This window comes from Acomys minous (genome assembly GCF_964271855.1).
Source record: "Acomys minous genome assembly, chromosome: 1".
NCBI classification, from domain to species: domain Eukaryota; kingdom Metazoa; phylum Chordata; class Mammalia; order Rodentia; family Muridae; genus Acomys; species Acomys minous.
Genome location: NC_140483.1, coordinates 2,419,769 through 2,439,696, shown reverse-complemented (window position 1 = coordinate 2,439,696; position 19,928 = coordinate 2,419,769). Strand labels below are relative to the sequence as shown.

Here is a 19,928-nt window from a genome sequence, read left to right as displayed (position 1 = left end):
TTGATTCCCAGCCTACATAGGATGGCTCAGGGAATCCAATGCCCTCTTCTGGCCGCTGCGGGTACTACATGTACATGGTATACATACGTGCAGGCAAAGTTCCTACAGACGTGAAATGAATAAACCCAGCAATTGCTTTCCAAAGGAAAAAAATTTCCACTTATCTCCAAGTAGAGTCTGTCTCAGCTCCATCTTGCCTCCATCCTTCAGGGAAGGAATCTGCACCTTGCCTTCTCACTGTGAGGAGGAGAGCTCGTCTCTTCCGCAGCATCACTAGGTTGGTCCGATTGATGCACTAGTGGCAATTCCGTTACTTGGATAAGCAATTCCTTTCTGACTGGATTTGGAGCTCACACCACAGGCAGGAACTCGTGTCTGGTTCTGTAAGCTTGTTCAAAAACCAGTGGCTGAGGGGGTCACAGGTAGGTCCTGGTGGGGAAGTGACAGCTGCTGTTTTGCTAAGTGGATGTGGTGTAGCTATGGAACTGCCTTCTATATAGTTATGGTTATCCTCACAGATTCGTGCTGTTGTCAGCTTTGCTCAGAGAACTTCCGTCTGCAGTGGACAGTGGTAACTGCAGAGACCTGTAACTGGCCAAAATACCGACACAGGAGTCCGTGTCACTCACTGCTCAGAGAACGTCAACAAAGAGAGGGCAGGAAGGTGGTGAGAGCCAGAGGAGACAGCCTGTAGAATGCCACCTTTCAGCTGTGACATGGCCGTGGTACTTTTGAGTTCGTAGCAGCTGCGATTTCCTACACAAGGGAAGCCGGAGGGAAACTGGGCCTGACAATGTCCGGCCGTGGAGGGAGGGACGGCTAATGAGGCTCCACCGTTCCTAAGGATTTGTGCACAGTCAGTGACTGATAGAGAGGGAGAGACAGTCCTTGATAGCTGAAGTAGAATAACTGCTAAGATGCACATGCTCCTGTAAATACCCTCTCCCTCCCTCCCAGTTCTGTAGGCAACTCTGATGGAACTCATTGACTCATGAGAGAGAGAGAGAGAGAGAGAGAACATGAAAGTATAAAGAGGCACTTAGGAAGAGGCAGGGGATCAGGGGAGAGGGACAAGGGAGAATAATGGGGTGGATGTGATTAAAGTCCCCACCACATAAATGAACGCCATGGCCAATTGATTCACTCTAAGTGATACTGAAGCGAATGTGAGACTCCAGTGTGCTGATGTAGGTGCTGGTGCTTGTGAATTGGTACGTGATATAGTCAGGACCCAGGCCTCACACTGATAGAGTTCTTCATACACAGGTGCAGTCAGAGCCATCCTGTTCACGTGCACAGGAGGGTCCTCCCTCTAAGAAGACAGTGCCATATGCTCACTGTCACCCCCACACCTGTCATTGGGCCTCATGTCCCCATATCCTGGGACCTCGGATGTCAGCCACACCTGGCTTTGGATACGCTCTGAAATATTATTCTGCTCAGACATTGGGATTTGAAGGCAGGAGAACAGGATTTCCCCCAAGTTCCCAGGCAGGTTCCAGCATCCTTTATCATGGGAGCCCCATGTTTGGGAGAGTTGAAGTTGAATTTTTGCTTAGTATATATGCCCTCTCACTCCCTAACACTTTACACCTTTCTCCTCTCTGCTCTGTGCCCAGGGAAGCTGACCTGAACCTCCCACCACACTCTGCTCATGTTTCCCCAACTGGGGGACCTGAGTAGGGTGCCTGTTTTCACCAGGGACTGTCATACACCCTGCCATGTGGCATTCTCCAGTCTTTCTGTCCCTGGATCTCAGTTCTTTCCTCTTGTTTCTATGGGCCCCAGGGTCGGAGGAGCTGGAGCTGACTGGACACGACACAGTTGCTTGTACCTCTACATTTGTAGCTTTTGTAAGCTAGACCCCCCCCCCCCCCGCTTAAAATTGTTATTTAAAAATCTTCTCTCTCTCTCTGTTTGTGTGTGTAGAGGTCTGAGAACAACTCTGTCCAGTTTTTTGAGACAGGGTTTCTCTGTGTAGCCCTGGCTGTCCTGGAACTTGCTCTGTAGACCAGGCTGGCCCTGAACTCAGAGCTCTACCTGTCTCTGCCTCCTAAGTGCTGGGATTAAAGGTGTGAGCCACCACCACCTGGCCTGAGAAGGACTTTGAGTCTTCCTCTTTCTCCTGTGGGTTGGGGGTGTTTACCTAAGGCTGCGATGCTTATGTGAGAAGAAGCACTGTTGCCCACTGAGCCCACTGGCCCCTTTAATAAAGGCTGCTGAAACGATCCACCATGAGGTGCCGTGTCTTACCTGTTGTGCCCTGACCAGTGAGGTCTTTGTGCAACTGTTAATATGGCTGGTGTTTTGTTTCCCATGTCACTGTCGTCACATGATGCTTGGCAGGTATTTGGCGATTTGCTTGTCAAATGAACGAGAGGCTCTGAGCTACAGCCGGGCCCCTCCACACCTCACATACTCCAGTTCACGTTTCCACTTCAGGCACAGGCGCCCAGGGAATTCTGGGAGCTGTTAGGCACATCGAGCAGGCTGCCTGGGACTTGTATTTCCCGTGAACTCCAGCTCCCTGAGCTGCCTCGGTGGTTCATGCCCTAATGAGCAACGTGTGGATGTGTGAGGAACACCAGAAACACAGAGACACTGAGGACAGGATGCTTGCCAAAAGGATGGTGTGACTTCTCTAACCCAGATAACAGGTCCAGACCACAAAACAGGAAATGGCATGGGAAGCTTTCATTTGTTTAGATTATAGTTTTAAAGGAATCATGATGAATAAACTCAATTTATAGTCACCAGATACACATTTGCAAGCTGATATTACCTTTATTATATCCAATGTTGAATTAGGCATCATTGTATCATATTCTGTATGAGGTAAAGTTGATATAACTACATTGTATTTATATCCATGTAACTATCCAGTTCACAACTGCAGGCTCCAAAGTGGTTTGTGCGTGGCATTTATTAAAATTACATTTTCACTCTGCAAGTGGCGAAGGAACTTCTCATGATGAGGTGTACCCCCCAATTTGTGTTTCTCTAGGAAGATGCTTTCATGGGTAGGACTCACAGAAATATCAGGCTGGACTGTTCCAAGACCCCTTACCAGGCCTCAGGAGTGCCTAGTTGTTTACAAATTTGTCCATATTATATTTCCGTAGTGAAAGAAACTCCATGATCCTCCTTCCTGGGTTCCCGAGCAGGACTGGGGTCCAGATCCAGCTGTCGTAGTACACCTCATCTTTGCGCAGAGCGGCACCTTTGATGATCTCCAGGGCGCATTCCTCCTTAGGAGCAGCCGGCGAGGTGAAGACCCCAGAGACCGCTTTCATGGCCGTCTCTGTAGGCCGCAGGAAGACGTGAGTGAGCACAGGAGGATGTGAGCAATGTGAGCGAGCACAGGGAGTTGTGAGTGAGCACAGGAAGATGTGAGCGAGCACAGGAAGATGTGAGCGAGCACAGGGAGTTGTGAGCGAGCACAGGAAGACGTGAGCGAGCACAGGAAGATGTGAGCGAGCACAGGGAGTTGTGAGCGAGCACAGGAAGACTGAGGGAGCACAGGAAGTGTCAGCGAGCAGGGGTTAGCAGAGATCGTGTGAGGACGACTCCCAGGCCTCTAGCTGTTAGGCACTGTGTGCTCCTGGCTGAGCCCCACAGGCCCTCTGGGGACCCTTAGACACCCGGATATGCCTAGTATGGATAAAGGAAGAGGGGCTGGCAGGGGCCTGCCTCCTGGATGGGGATCTGTGTGCAGTGGAGGTGACAGCAGTTCCTGTGGTCCCAGCGTTCCTCTATGGGTGCTTCAGTGGGAGGCACATGCTAACGTGAGGGTGCAGATGGAAGACTATGTAGTAGTTGTCATAAAATGTAGATGAGCATGCGGTACGACAGCAGCCTTATAGGAGGGAAGGCAGAGCAAGGCTTTGGCTCCCTCTCACACTGGCCCCTGTCACAGTGAAGGAGCTGACAGTAACTATGCTGTCTCTTCCTGGGGGGCCACGTCCTTCAGACAAGCCTTCCCTCTCTTCATTGCCATGTCTCATGTAGCCCAGGCTGGCTTTGAACTCAGTATATGGTTGGGAATGGCTCAGAACTGACCCTTCTGTATGTCCACCCTGAGAGCTGGGATTACAGGTATGCTCCACCGTGGTTTATGTGCTGCTGGGAATCGAACCCAGCGCCACATGAGCACTTGACCAACTGAGCCACAGCCTCAGATCCTCAATCACTCCTTAAACAAAAATTTCTCACAGTCTTAGATGTGTATTTTAGATAAACGTGCAAACAGTGTACTCACTGTCCCCTTACCCCCTCTCCTGCTCTGAATTGTCACCTACACAATCCTCGTGCAGTGGCCAGAAGTGAGTACTGTAGACGCAGCACGGAGGTATTGGTTTTTGTTGTTGCTGTTGTTAATTTGTTTTGTTTACCCTTTTTGTGCTCTGAGACTGTGGCCAGGAGAATGCTCAGCACTAACTTGTCCTATGTTTTCCCCTTAGTCTGTGAAGGTTCCTTTGGTTTTCTTGTCTCTCACAGCCTTGATTCTTTGAGTACTGATCGCTGTTCCTAAGGAAAGTCGTTCAGTAGGATGCTGCACCCTTCCCAGGGCATCACACTGAGGGCATCAACCTCTCGTTACTGTTGAATCCAGTGAGGAAAGCACACAGGTGCTAGGTACATTTTATCAAATAACAGTGGCCTGGGGGAGCTGTTGAGAGCATAAGGAAGGCACTGAATGTGTTGCTCAGGACGGAAAGGGAGGGCCAAGACTGGCTAGACTCCACCAGTGACAGAGGTGTCTCACTTAAGGACAGGGCTGACGTTTCTAGTGATGGTCTCTAGTGCCTTGCCCCTGAGAAGGGAAGTACCCTCAGAGAGACTGGACCCTTCTTTTCCCACATGGTAAGGTTGACACACCAACCTAAGGCCTTTACTTCACAGCCTTTTCCTTACCTGTGTCTATGAGGCCAAGGACACAGAGCGTGATGGACACGTTGACACTGGTCATTAAGTGTTCTTTTCTAATGGTAGAGAAGAACCCATCCAGAGCAAACTTGCTTGCAGAGTAGGAAGCAACCATAGGCTGGGTCATTTTCCCTAAGGGACAGATTAAATACGTTTGTTAAAAATGATCTGGTTTCGCCTCAGACAGAGCAGGGCTTGACTTGGAGGGGGCTGGCACCCCAAGGGTCTCCTCACCCACCAAGTCTCGGATTCCCAGTATCTTCTAAGTCATTCCTATGGGATTACATTTTTGAGAAGATAGAAATTAAGTTTTTGCAGGTGTGACGGCTTGAGTGAGAATGCCCCCACCCCACACCATAGGCTCCCCAGTTGGTAAAATGCCAGCAGGATTAGGAGGTGTGGCCTTGGTGGAGTAGATGTGTCTCAGGGGGTGGGCTGTGCGTTTCCAGAAGCCCAGCGCAGGTCCATTCTCTCCTCTGCCCCTGTCTCTGCCTGCTTGGCTGAGGAGCAGGATGTAAAGCTCTCAGCTACTTCTCCGGAACCATGCCTGCCTGCTCCCCATGACAATGCTAGTGGGTCAATGCCTGAAACTGTAAACAGGCTGCCAACTAACTGCCTCCTTTGGGAAGAATTGTGTTGGTCGTGGTATTTCTTCACAGCAATAGATCGGTAAGTAAGACAGGCGTTAGAGTGAGCTGCAAGCCAGACTTCCCTGGACAGAGGTTGACTAAATGCGAAGTGACCTTCAGCATGGCATCATAGCGGCACTCTTGGCTCCCACCCTGGAGGCCCAGTTCGGTGACGTCACAGCTGCAGCCTCAGCTCCGACCCTACAGGGCCAGTTCGATGACCTGTCTCTTTTCTGTGTTCAGGGGGTAAGACGCCTGTGTGTGCCTTACACAGAATCGGAACTTTTATTGTGTCAGTCAAGACTTGTCCCCGTCTGCTGAGGGATATGTGGATATAGACACAACAGGATGAACTCTTTGCGTGCCCAGTGGATAGAACAAAGTGAACAGAGACCATATGCTCTTCTGTTTTGTTTTGGTTTGGTTTTCTAGACAGGGTTTCTCTGTGTAGCCTTGGCTGTCCTGGACTCACTTTGTAGACCAGGCTGGCCTCGAACTCACAGTGATCTACCTGCCTCTGCCTCCCGAGTGCTGGGATTACAGGTGTGCGCCACCACACCCGGCCCATATGCTCTTCTGAGCATGGATTCAAAGACTATAAAATCCTTGTCCACTAGCTCTGGAAGCAGAGCCAATTTAGGGCCCATTTCTGTGGACAGCTTCCCTCCTCTTGATCATGAACCTTCCTTTTCCCTGTATCCTGAAAACGCAGCGATGCATCACAGCATCTCTGGATTTTGTCTTACTCCTCCAAAGGGTGTTGTTAGCTGTTCTGTTAAAATGAGCAGTTAACACGATTGAGGTATATCTTGTCACTTGGCATCTGCACGCTTGTGAATAAATAGAAATCCAGAGAGAATAATATACTACAGAGAGCCTGGGTTTTGTGCCATTCCTCCAAAGAATTTTTTTCTTTTAAAATGACAATTAGAGACTTCTGACAACACGTAAAATGCAGAGGTCAGAAAGCACTGGCAAGTGGCGAGCAGCGACGGGCTGCTCCTGTAACTGTCTCCTAGACCCTTCTCCTACACGCATGTTCCTCCTGGTTGTGCTGCTGCTGCTGTTCCTCGGCATGTCCGCGGAACAGCCGCCCTACGTCAGAACTCCAACTCTGTCAATAAGTTTTCTTAAGCAAAAATTAGATCCAGAACAGTCACAGGGATAGTATTTGTTTAAAATATGAGCTTTAGAGACAGGTGGCCTGCGTGTGAACCCCAAGGATGGCGTTTCTCAGCCACAGTCTGTACAGAGTACCACTGTTGAGCTGAAGTAACTGTGTAACACACTTAGCACAGACTCTGACTCACTCACAGAGTGCTGTTGTTGTCAACAGAATTAGTATTCAAATCAGCAAGAAATGTACGAGCTATTCAAAAAGTCATGCCGGGACAAATAGCTAATTACTTAGGGGAATGAAAAAATGCCACTCTCATAAAGGAATTCAAACTACGTCAGAGAATATGTGAGGAAAGGAGGATGAAGCCGTCAGGGAAGGGTGAGCTCTCCTCTCAGGAGACACTTAATTCAGGAAAACAGGCGCAGGCTGTGAAAGGAATGGGGGGAGGACGAAGAAACGCCTCCTGGTTCTGGGAACGCCCACCCTGTCCAGCCACAGACAGTGCGGACTCCAGCTTGAACACATGCCACGGCCTCTTTTAAGAAATTGAAGTAAATGACAAAAGGATTCTAATTCCTGCCGTTTGGTTTTGAGCTAAAAGGTTATGTGAGGTGAGAGACCCACTTCCGGGCGTGAGAAGGCAGGGACGAACTGAGCTGAAGTAGGCGCTAACTTTCCTTAAAGATTGCCTGGCTCATTTTAAAGGTCAAAGGCTGAGTAAGTGCTCAGGGTTAGAAAGGTCGGTGAAAAAGCAAGATTCAGATCTGCTTCTAGCCACCCACACTCTGACCATGTTTCCTCTACAGTTGTCTCTATTATTATTATTATTATTATTATTATTATTATTATTATTATTATTATTATTATCGTCATCGCTGGGCCCCTGTTCTTTATAGTCACATTTTCCAGGAATTGTGTCAAACCCAATTCCAGCCCCAGGGTGTTGGTCTGATGTTCAAACCCCAAGTAGGCAAACTTTATAACTGCCAATATTATCTTTTCATTTAGAGTGACAGATGAAGGCGTCCATAGACAGGCTCGTCACCCTTAACCCTTTGCTTCCCAGGGCACTTCACGAACACCGCAAGCATGGTGGTGTCCCAGTATAACTGCGGGTTCTCAGCCTCCCTTTAACACAGTTCCTCATGCTGTGGTGACCCCCAGCCGTAAAATTATTTCATTGCTGCTTCATAACTAATTTTGTTACTGGTATGAGTTGTAATATAAATGCCTGATATGCAGGATATCTGATACACGACCCACAGGCTGAGAAGCTCTGGAGTAACCTGTCCTCCCTCAGCTTGGTGGGCCAAAGCCTGGGTGTGGACGCCAGCAGGAAACCCTCGGTTTGGTCCAGCCTCTCGCTTAGATGCTGTCCTCAGTGCTGCTGGCTTGTAGATGCTTTGGTTCTGTTTCTGGTCTTCACATCAGTTTCCCTCCACGCCTCCTCTTCGTCTGTGTCCTACCGCTCTACAAGGACTCTTGTTATTGGAGCTCGGCTCACTCAGAGAATCTGAGATGATTTCGTCCCCACACCTGAGTCACACCCTTGAGGGCCCTGGCTCAGGTTTCAGGGGGACAGTTGTTCTGAGGGCACACGCTTGTCACCCACTACACCTTCCTCGGTGCGCCGAGGGTCCAGACTGTAGCAGTCAGGAAGTAAACCGAGAAGGCTAGGGTTTCCAGGTGCTGCTCAGCTACTATGGCAGACACAAGGCCACCCTGGGATACACAGGACCCTGCCTCGAAAGAAAATGAAAGACTCTGGACTTTTCAAAGGAGCTTTGCTTTTTTCAAGCTTTCTGGAATGCCTTAATATAGTTTACTGGATGTGAATGTGAACATTCATCACATGACCTGGTTGGCTTGGCCTGGGGAAGGCTTGTGCTAAAGGTAGGTTACACATGTCTTGACATCTTAACTGGCCAAGTGAGACCATTCTTGAGAAAGCAGCAGCCAGAGAAAGGGTTGTATCATGTCTGGGTCACCAGGTCACACAGGTTCCCACAGAGGGAAGGGCACGTTGTCCCCTGTGACGCCCTGAAGGAGCTCCTTGTCTGACTGCCAGCAAACCCTTCCAGTAACATACAAAGAGATTGTCCAAATGTGCATGGAGCAGTTTTAACAGTGGGGGGGGGGTGCTTTGCTCAAGGTCAAGTGCTCCTTAATGCAGCATCACCCCCACACTTCCTCCACTCCACTGGGTTCCTATGATGGAGAATACTTCTTTCTTTTGAAATAATTTCAAACTTTTTAGCAAAGTTGATTGTACATACAAGAAATTCTTTTCCCTGAGTGCCTCTAACTATTATGTATTGGGGGGTGGCCTCTTGAATCCCTGATCCCCCTGCCTTGTCCCCAAGGTGTTGGGAAGCCACACATGGCTTCCATGAGCCTCCTGAGAGCCTTTCCTGTAACAGAGCCCAGTGCCAGCTCCATGTCCTGCCGCCTTGAGTACTCCAGGGTCCGCCCCTTCCGCAGAGGGACACTGGGACAATGTGAGCAAGACAATGAAGCAAGGCATTCAGGATTGGAGATGTGTGAACTCAGCGAGTCGAGAGGACCATGCTCCCTTCAAAAGCTCCAAGAGAGGATCCTTCCTGACAGAACTGCTCTGGTCTCGCCCCTCCATCTTTGCGTCCTCTGTCTCTTATGGGGTGCTCATTGTTGGTGACTCCAGCTTCAGAGCCTTCCTTCAATAAAAGCTGCCGAGATCCTTCTTAATAAGGGCATGTCCGTAAGTTCGAGGAGTTGGCATGTGGATGTCTTCCCAGCGGCTGCCGTCCAGCCCACGGCCGGATTGCTGGTGGCTTCTCGCTCTCTGTCACTCACAGACCCCATGCAGTGCTCATGCTTGGCTCCACCCAAAGATCATGCGTTGCATTGCATGCTGGGATCACTTCTGCTTGAAACAGTCCCCCAGTCTGTCACTGAGGCTCATGGCTTTGACACTGTTGGGAGGTACAGGTACACATCCTGTACCAGCCGATAAGCATGGCTGGCTCTTTCCAGTTACCAAGAGCTGGTTTTGCCAGCACGTTGGCATCAGCGTGTGGCTGTCATGCAGCTGTTTACACTTTAGAGATGCTACTAATCAGGGTTTTAAAAAGTTTCGTTTCTGGGGAGCTGGCCGTTGGTCACACACCAGCGCACTTACGGCGGCTAGCCTGCCATTTGGATTTGTCTGGTATTCCGACGTGATATCTGGTTTGATTCTGTGTTCTTCACGTCAGCTCCCATCAGACTGATATGTGGTTCCAGTCTGCTCCGTCATGGGTCATCGGATTCAGAAGGGACACTGAGGTTTCTCTAGCACAGAACTGTTCTTTCCTCTCATAACCAGTAATTATGTTGTGTGAGGTGGTTTCTTCAGCAGTACATTAACCATCCTTAAACACACAGTTTAATGGCGCCAGACACATTTTTGTTGTGCAATAGCTTCTGCTATCATCTCCAGAACCATTTTCATGTTGCAAACTGAACTCTGCACCCACTCAACAGTTGCCTCTATTTTCTCCCTCCCCTAGGCCCAGATGGCACTCACTTCTTACTTCTGTTTGCTGCCTTTGTGTGGGTCAGGATTCCCTCCCGGTTAGGGCGGCAGGCTATCCTGCTGTCCCTATGAATTCTCATCTGCCTGTGGGTGCTTGGGCTCCTCCTGTGCTTAGCTGTTTTCAAATCTTTCTGAGACTGATCCTGGCCCTGCGTATCTACCCACAAGTAGAGCTGCTGGATCGTGTGGCAGTGCTATTTTTAAATGTTTTGAGGCGCGGCTGTGTCCCCACAGCTGTACCATTTTACATTCCTACACAGGGTTTCCACACTGTCTGCATCTCTCCCTCTCTCTCCCTCCTCTCCCTCCCCTCCCTCCTTCTTCTTCCTCTCCTTCCCTCTCCCTCCCCTCCCTCCCCTCCCTCCCCTCCCTCCCCTCCCTCCCTCTCCCTCCCTCTCCCTCCTCTCCCTCCCCTCCCTCCCCTCCCTCCCTCTCCCTTCCCTCCCTCCCCTCCCTCCCCTCCCTCCTCTCTTTCTGTCTCCTGTCCTCCTTGCCTCTCAAGATAACAACATGCTAATAGGTGTGGGCTGGCACCCCCTTATTCTTGGGGCTTCCCTAGTGATTAGAGATGTTGGGCAAATTTGTGTGTTTCCCTTGGACATTTGAGTACCTTCTTTGGGGTAATATCTTTTCAGGTCCTTCGGCCAGCTTCGTATTCATCGTTTGCTATGTTCTCACTGAGTAGGTGATACTTTGCGATTATATAAATGCCCTGTTTCTTGTCACCTCTGGCTTTAACAGTGTCCTGGAGGAATGATTACCACAACGATTGCTAACTGGTGATTCTCCAGTGTCCTTTCTCCCTTGTGTTTGTCATTTGGCCTTCCACTGTGTGGGGGAGATGCCGCCTCTTTCCATTTGTTTATTCATGTGATTACATAACCATGAACTCATTGTTTTCTGTGGCATTTAACAGACTATAATCCATTTTTTGTTATTGTTATTATAATGCCACAGTGGCCCCAGATAAGGCTAGTGGGATCCTTTTAAAGCTAGCCTCTGTGCACCTGTTATTTTTTGAGCATTTCTTTACTTACTGGCCAAACAAGATTTTTAAGCTTGCTTGCCCTCTCTCCCTCCCTCCCTTCCTCTGGCTCCTTCTTATTCTCTGGCTTCAACTGCCTTTGCTGACCTGTGTGAACTCATGAACTCACTGCCACAAACCACTGAGCAAATCAGCTCCACTGCACTGCCTCCTCACTAACTTCCAACTGACTGGCTGACTTAGTGACTGTGCTGGACTCAGCTGCTTCCAGGCTCTCCATGCTCTGCTCTTAAGTACCCACTCTTTTCTGTCTGTTCTTGTGAGGGTTGCTGTATCTTAGCTCTGACTCTTCTGTCAAATCTTTCTCTAATTCGTCACTTTGCCCCTCAACTAGACATCATTTTCAAACATGGCTGATTCCTTCTACAAACTAACCTTACCAAACTGTTTGGGATTGAAGCCGTGTACTAAGGATGATTCCAGCCGAGGGATTAAAGGTGTGTGGCCTGTCTGCATTCCAGCCGGATCACACAGACTTAGGTCTTTGGATGTGATCCCTTGCCAGAGCAGCCACACTGTTGGGTTAACATTCCTCCGCACATCTTGCCCATGTCTGTCATGTCCCTCCTCTGCAGAGACAGCTGTCTCATCCCCTCCGTCTTCTCTGAGTGGCTCTGTGCTGAGTTATTCCATAGCATGTCACACAGTTCATGTGTTGTTCCACCCCGAGGCCAAGAGAGCCTCACCAGCAAGTCCTGCCATGGAAGCCTAGGAAGAGAAATGAGGGGAACGTAGCCCTGCATCCCCTTTGCAGTCTAAGGAAAACCATGGAATCAAAAGCACACACATTAGCACGCCGCTTTGCCACCTATTCAATCAAGTATTATTGTGGCTGTATTTGTTAGGGGTGGAGAACTGTGAGCTTATGGTGTGCTTGCCGTTTAGGAAGATGCATCCAATCTCTGTGTCTCATCAACTCTGGACACCAGACAGTTACAAGATGCAACTTTGTTCTGCGTACCACAAAACAGCCTCAAGCAGAACAAAAGCACAGTTCTCCCTGGAATGCCCATTCTGCATTTGCTGAGGCCATCTCTCTCTCTCTCTCTCTCTCTCTCTCTCTCTCTCTCTCTATATATATATATATATATATATATATATATATATATATATGTGTGTGTGTGTGTGTGTGTGTGTGTGTGTGTGTGTGTATGTGTGTGTGTGTATGTTTGTATATGTTTAACCCTGTGTTGTTCCTGCGTAATCTCTTTAGATTTTATATGACCATAGTTTTGTTTCTTTTAATCCTGCATCGTTCCTGTATACTCAACAATGCTTTTCGCACAGAACCATATCCCTCCATCCAATATTGTCTTTTGCTGTGCAGAATTTATTTCAAGCTTGTTTATTCTTAGTGTATGTGTGCATGCATCATATATGTGTGTGGAGGTCAAAGGACAATTTATGGGGTTGATTTTCTCATTCTACCTCAATGTGCAGGAGAGAGCTCAGGGCTGCAGGCTTGCGTGGCAAGGCCTTTGCCCATGAACTGTCTCTCTGGCACCATTGTGCAGCATTTCTTAAAATAATGTTTTCAAGCCACCTACCCTAGTAAGCTTCCCTGATCTCCTAATAATATCTTATCAATAGTGCCCCAGATAGATAGAGCCAAGAGCACAGCAGTATGGCTCGTCATGTCTGTAGGGGCATTCCTTCGCCTTAGTTGTTTTGCTGGTGAAATCTGTTTCATTCTTTTCTCAGTTCCCATAAAGCCCTGGCTATAAATGAGACTGGGGCTAATCCTACGTAGTAGATATTTACTGCACTAATTTTCCGTTTCTACCATGGTGCTCAGAGTCTACGTAGTTCCGTGGTTGCAAGCTGATGCTTGCTTTAAGGATGAGCCCTGTTACAATTTTAAAAGTCCACTATGCCAGGCAGTTATGCTTAAGCACGAAGCGCGCACCTCAGCCTGAAGGGTGGCAGCAGGGACAGCTGTGAATGGTGTTTGTGTGGACAGCTGAGCAGCACAAGCTGCCCCAGCAGGGGGGAGGTTTCACTCCAGTAGCCCTGATGGAGTGTTTGCTTCCTTCGGAAACTGCCCAAGTCGACCTTTCACCATCTGCATTGCTCTTAGCATCCTTGTCTTCCGCGTCCCCTCGACAGCACATGAAGACCCAACCCTGCACACTCCACGGCATTCCCAGCTCAAAGTTGCAGAGTCCTTCCACAATCCTCCTGAAAACGTGCTCATGGCTGTCGCGGCAATGCAACAGTACCCAACTCTCTTGTCCCGGTTTCTGTCTTAGTTAGGGATTCTGTTGCTGTGATGAAACTCTATGACCAAAGCAACTTGGGGAGGAGAGCACTTCTTTCTTCTTAAAGCTTATAAATCAATCACTGAAGAGGGCTGTGACAGGATCCAAGGCAGGAACGGAGGAAGAGGCCCAGGAGGAAGGCTGCTTATTGGTTTGCTCCTCACTATTCACTTAGTCTGCTTCCTTACAGCACCAGCCCAGAGGCGGCACCATGTAAAAGCAATTTTACTCTTCTGGCTCAGTTGTTGTCTGGGAGGCTTACTACCTCCTCCTGCTAACCTAGGCCTAGTCCTGGAAGCCTCTAGCCTCCGTAGAGTCTAAACTAGGCCAAGAATGTTTTCAGCTTCTGAGACTTAGTGCTTAATGAGCTCACCCTTACTTGTTCTTTCTGAGCTCTGGGCTGGATGGTTCAACTCAGCTGTTCTGGCTCAAACTCCTCTCCTAGCTAACTTATTTAATCTGGCTTCTCTCTTGGCCCAGAATTGTTCTGCTTGGCCTCAAACTAACTCAGCAATCTGCTCTAATCTTCTGGCTTCTTCTCATTTTCTGGCTCATTCTGTCTTCACCTGAGCTCTCTCTCTGCAACCCATTTCTCTATTGCTGTCCTGGTAAAACTGCCACCTCTCTGTAAAACTGCCTCTTAAGTAGATTCCCTTTCCTATTTGGCGTATCCTATTCTGTCAAATCTTCTCTGATTCGTCACCTTTTCTGCCACTCAATTAGACGTCACTTTCAAACATGGGTGCTTCCTTCTACAAACTAACTTTACCTTTGTTTGGAGTTAAAGGCATGCATCACCACTCCTGGATGGACCTAAGCTTTTCTTTACCTGTTACTTGCTTTGTACCAGGATGGCCTTGCACTCAGATCTGTTTGCCTCTGTCTTCTGGATTAAAGGTATGTTTGTATTCCAGTTAGATAACACAGACCTAGAAGGTCTTTGGATGTGAGTTCTTGGCAGCTGGATCACACAGACCTGGAAGGCCTTTGGATGTGACCTCTTGCCAGAACAGCCACGTCATGAATTAACATTCTTGTACAGCACCTCCCAACTAATTATCACCAATGAAGAAAACGCCCCACAGGCCAGTTTGGTAGGGACATTTTCTCAACTGAGGTTCCCTCTTCTCGGGTGACTCTCCTTGTGTTAAGTTGCTATAAAACTAGCCAGCACACTGTAACCTACCCCCGCCCCCAATTCACCCTGTGGCTAAAGCTCAAATTATGGCTACTTTTATTTTAGCTTCAAAAGCTCCAAAAATATTGTTGACTTTGCAAGTTATGAGGTAAAGGCTTGTACTCGGCATGGAAAGGAAGCAAGGTTCTTAGTTCATGGTTGGGCTTTATTCTAGACTTTTATTATTATTATTATTATTATTATTATTATTATTATTATTATTATAAAGGAGTTTGATAATGCATACAAATCACCTCGAAATGTTCTCCTTCTCCCACTCACCCCACATTCCACTCTGAAGAGTGCTACAGATACATCAAGGCACTAACCATCGATTCAGGTACAGGTAAGATACAGGAAGCACGATCCTCCTCCTCCACCTCTTCCTCCTCCTCCTCCTCCTCCTCTTCTCCCTGCCTCCCCTCTCGGTATCTAGCCTATGCTGGCCTGGCCTGATACTCCTTGTGTCGGAGAGAGTAGCCTTGAACTTCTGGTCCTCCTGTTGGGATTACGAGTGCCCACTCATACCTAACCTGTGCAGTGCTGAAGGTCAAACCAAGCCTTCTGCAACGGAGTACAAGTAATCTGCTGAGCTTACAATCCTAGCCCGACTTGTTTTGTTTTCTTTTCTGGGTTTTCTTTGGAGGCAAAGTCAACTTGATACACAAACACATCTCTGTTAAACTATAACCTTTCCTTTCTTATTCACGCTCCAATTCTCATGTTATATAAAACACTTCAAACTTTAAAAGCCCCACAGTCCTTTCCAATGTCTCAAACTCAGAGCGCTCCTGCCTCAGCCTTCCACGTGCTGTGGTTCAGTGCTGTTACCTGTGGCAGGACGCCAAAGCAAGGAGTAAGCTTCTTCTTGGTGATCTGGACAGTCAGGCGAACCAAGAGCTGTAGTTTCCTGTCAGTTTGAAAGGTGTCCCCACGACTGTGTGGAGGCGGCAAGGCTACCACTGGCTCCTGTGTGCAACTGTAATGTGCCCATCATTTTCACTGTGTGCCTTACTTCTGTATCAGAGAAACAACTTTAAAAATTGAAGGCCTTGCTTCTCCTGTTGCTCTCGCCTTCTGTTCTTAATCTTTCATCAGGAATTCATTTCAGAGTTCACTTGTTTCTCTCTGTGCTCCCCTTTTGAGGACAGACTTATTTTACAGCATGCATTTTTGTTGAGAAATTCAGGAGACAAATTTTAAATCTAAATATGAATCTGTGTTGAGTCTCACTTAGGCACACACATCTTTCTTTAAGCCTTAGTTTTCTATCTGTGTACCTCCAAATTAGATATCTTTGCTGGGAGCATCATCACACGCCTCACCTGTGAGGAAGAAGTTGGTATTTTCACCTACAGTGGCCTGGAATAAAGCTGGGGCCAGCAGTGAGGCAGCTATGAGGATTTTGGTTCCATCACACTTTTATTTGTTTTGACCTTGAAACTCACTGTGTTTCAGAGCAGAGTCCACACCCTGCCTCCACCTCCCTAGGTCTGGGACTGCAAGAGTGCATCACTCTGCCAGGCCACCCAGCTTTGTAAAGAGAAAACTTGAAGCAATCATCATGGATAATATTATGTGGTCCTCAACCTGAGGAAATTGTTACTGTTTTCAGTAGAGAGGCTTTCTGACTTTAAATCTCCCTGTCTACATTTAGGGGCAGCTGTTACTGCCGCAGTCCTTCACGTTTCACCCAAGTGCATTGTCTGAAAGTCTGTCCACAGTGACTTTTGGAGGCTTTAGATCCTTGGCGAGTCCCACTCTGACACTCTCGGTGTCATTTCTAGCCCCAACAACACCCCAGTTCCAGAGCACCCTATAAATGCTTCCAAACATCTTGACAATTACTTATGGGTTAATTGCATTGAAGGGTACATGAGAACACTTTTTAAGAGCAACCAGAGCAGGTTGGGTGAAGGGTGCACATGGCTTGCTACCTTGGCGCCCACACCTTTCCACATTCACCTTTGGATCCCTACCACCTTCACAGGCTACAGCATCACACTGAGGAGCTGGCTTACCTACCCTCCCCGAAAGCCACAGTGCCAGAGCTGAAGGAAATTAGCATCTGTACGTTTTTGTCTTTATGCAAAACATTATGGAGATTCTGAATCCTGCTAGTTGACCTGTGCAGCTGAGAAACCTGTTTCTTCTTTCCCTCCCTATAATGTTAAATTCTTAACTTCAGTTTAGACCACACAGGAAGCCCTCATCTGACATGAAGGTTACAGTTCAACAAATGATTTCCTTCTCACTAATGTACTACTGACTTAGGGAATGTTTAACCTTGCCTAACTTACTGTACAACTGCATTAAAACACTGCTGAAATCTCTGTAGATGGTTGAATATGCCAGAGAAGAAATTCATTTGGATAGGATGGAAAATTAGATTTGTCTGTCCATCTGTCCATCCATCCATCCATCCATCCATCCATCCATCCATCCATCTAGAGGTGTATTAAAAGTCAATCTTTTAAAAACTAGCAGGGAGCTTTGAAAGAGGCCATTGACAAGGCTCTGTGTACTTTCAATGCATTTTCATTTTGATGTAAGACACCCAGTCCTTTATTTTCACGTGTAATTTCAGTTTAAATCCTTCCTTTGTTTTCCTTGATATGGAAGAACTCATATCTGTCTGCTTATATCTACTCAGGTGCACATCCTTTGTTCAATAGCTAGTAGTTTTGGGATATTAAGGAGAGACACAGACAGACAGACAGAGACAGAGCAGAGACAGAGAAAGAGAGACAGAGACAGAGACCACAACTTCTGAAGGTAACTTTTCACAAGGCAGTGAAGATAGAGAGAGGGAGGGAGGGAGGGAGGGAGGGAGGGAAGGTAGGAGGGCTTGAGGGAGGGAGGACAGGCTTCTGCCTGACTCCTTGGAGGGGGACCACAGATTGAGAAGGGGTAGGAAAGCTGCACCAATGCTCAGTCCCTGTGCCATACATGCGATTTGGCACCATGGGTCATGGCTGTGGAGCCCAGAGAACCAGGGGACATAAAACTGGAATCCGCCTTACCTTCTAGGATGAAACAGTTTTATGTTTTTAAACTAAGGGTAGGTAGGCTTTTTTCAGATATTTTCTAGTGTTTACTTCAAACCCAGTGATTTTTTTAAAAAGTAAAATTGAAATGCTAGCATCTTGGTTTCAGAAATACCAGCTGGGCATACTTTCTCATTCTTTCTTCTTCTTGCCTCTTCTCTGTACCGTGTTTGGTGGCAGAGATGCATGCATGTGGTAGCCTTGAACATGATAGAGTAGGTGTGTGAAGACCCTCCCTTCCCGCCTCTCTCTCTCCAAAGCCCCAGTTTATAACCCAGAACGGCTTGGAACTCATGGCAACTCCCCTACCTCACTGTCCTGAGTGCTGGGACAGGTATACGTGGGCTATTTTGTCCCATTCGTACGCGTTTTTCGGCATGGATGGTGTGGGAGGGAGGGAGTCTTGTGTTCTTTTATAGAAGGAGAGCCCCTCATTTTCAGTTTTGAATATAGACTCGTTCCAATCTCAGCCCACTGTAGCCGAAGGTTACAGGTTTCAGGCTGTGTCCCTCATTTTCTGTAGCTAGAATTCAGACATTATAGCATTAAGCTTTCCTAGACACGCAGACCAACGCAACACAACACGACAGGGCTGGGAATCCTGGCACAGTTGGTTTTTGGACAGCTTCACGGGGTAGGATCATCCTATTAGCCTTGGCTGTTTATCCTAGGCTGGTCATAGGAGAAAATGGATCTAGATCTGCTTAAGGTAAGATAAATTCAGTCTTAGTTTTAGGAGCTAACTGATGTAAGAGCATATGACAAAGACAAGAGCTTGTTGAGCGGGACTGGAAAAGGTGCTGGGTGCAAGCGTAGGGACCATCTCTGAGAGAACTGAGGAGCTAGCCACGCTTGAACAAGACAGAGTACAAAGCCTCTGCGAGCTACAATACCCAGAAGTGCATTAGGAAAAACAAACAAACAAACAAACAAACAAACAAAAACAACCCCCAAAGTAATTGCTCTGTGCTGTAACCCAGCAAACAATCAAATTCACTAGCAGTGATTACAACTCTAACTCAATACATTTTTTCCTGACCTTAGAGTCAGTTTGATGTGTAGTGTCCCATGTTTGTGAGATCTAGATTTTTAATAGTAAAGATTAATGAACATATTTGCTGTTTGCTTAAAAGACGACACCAGGGCTGGGGAGATGGCTCAGTCCATCAGTGAAGTACTTGCCATTGAAACATGAGAATCTGAGTTCAGGCCCCCAGCACTACATTAAAAAAAAAAATTCAGGCATACCTTTGTAACCCAGCGCTAGGGAGGAAGAGGCAGGAGGAGGGCTTGCTGGCCAGCCAGTCTAGCCAAATCAGTGGGTGAGAGACCCTGTCTCCAAACAAAATAAAATAAAAAGCGGAGAGTGACTGGAGACAGTCCTCGGCGTCGCCCTCTGGCAGCCATGCCTGTGTGCATGCACATAGCACTACACACGTGCACAAAATAGAAAAACACACAAAATGAAATACATCGTGGAACACAATATGCTTCTGTCAAGGGTCAAAAATGAATTTGTTTGTGCTTTGCAAATTCAGAGCTGTGTTTCAAAGAAAGAAGGCTGAACAAAGGACAGCCACAGGGAGAGCCACACAGCTCAACTTCTACCTCAGGGGTGGGGGTGGGGTGGGGGTGGGGGTGGGGGTGGGATGGGGTGGGGGTGGGGGTGGGGTGGGGGTGGGGTGGGGGTGGGATGGGGGTGGGGTGGGGGTGGGATGGGGTGGGGGTGGGGGTGGGGTGGGGGTGGGATGGGGTGGGGGTGGGGGTGGGGTGGGGGTGGGATGGGGTGGGGGTGGGGGTGGGGTGGGGGTGGGGTGGGGGTGGGGGTGGGGTGGGAGATGGGAATTAAGTGTCACTCGGTAGCTGTGCCTTCCAAGCACGTATGGGTTATGTACATTACAAAAGTCAATTCTCCAGACAGAGGTGAAGCAGCTTTCACTTGTACCGCGTGTCCAGGTTCATCTGCGGAACCAGGAGTCATTAAAGCCACCCACACCGTGACCGCGGGGGCAGGGGACTCAAGGACGCGCCCAGCACCCTCCCACTCAGTATGCATCTGGAAGCTCTCCTTGGCTTTCAGCTCAGCATGCCTGTGGCTGGGGGGGGGGCTGGAAGTGCAGGGGTGCATATCAATCACTCTGCCCCTTTATCCTGTCCCCGCACAGGCCTCTCC

The 19,928-nt window shown here is 48.2% G+C and overlaps 2 protein-coding genes across 3 annotated transcripts in view; one reads left to right on the top strand and one right to left on the bottom strand.

The window, feature by feature from the left end:
* The window catches only part of LOC311602637 (UPF0739 protein C1orf74 homolog), a 121,103-nt gene that overhangs the window by 43,517 nt on the left and 57,658 nt on the right, over positions 1-19,928 (top strand). The gene's annotated exons all lie outside the window — the stretch shown is intronic.
* Positions 2,765-19,928, bottom strand: part of HSD11B1 (hydroxysteroid 11-beta dehydrogenase 1) — a 47,036-nt gene continuing 29,872 nt past the window's right edge. For both annotated transcript variants that reach the window (XM_084790957.1, XM_084790956.1), the window contains exons 6-7: positions 4,915-5,058; positions 2,765-3,301 (exon numbers count right to left, since the gene is read on the bottom strand). In XM_084790957.1, coding sequence (XP_084647083.1) covers positions 3,084-3,301; positions 4,915-5,058 — 362 coding nt within the window. In that variant the 3' untranslated portion in view covers positions 2,765-3,083. The remainder of the gene's footprint in view (positions 3,302-4,914; positions 5,059-19,928) is intronic.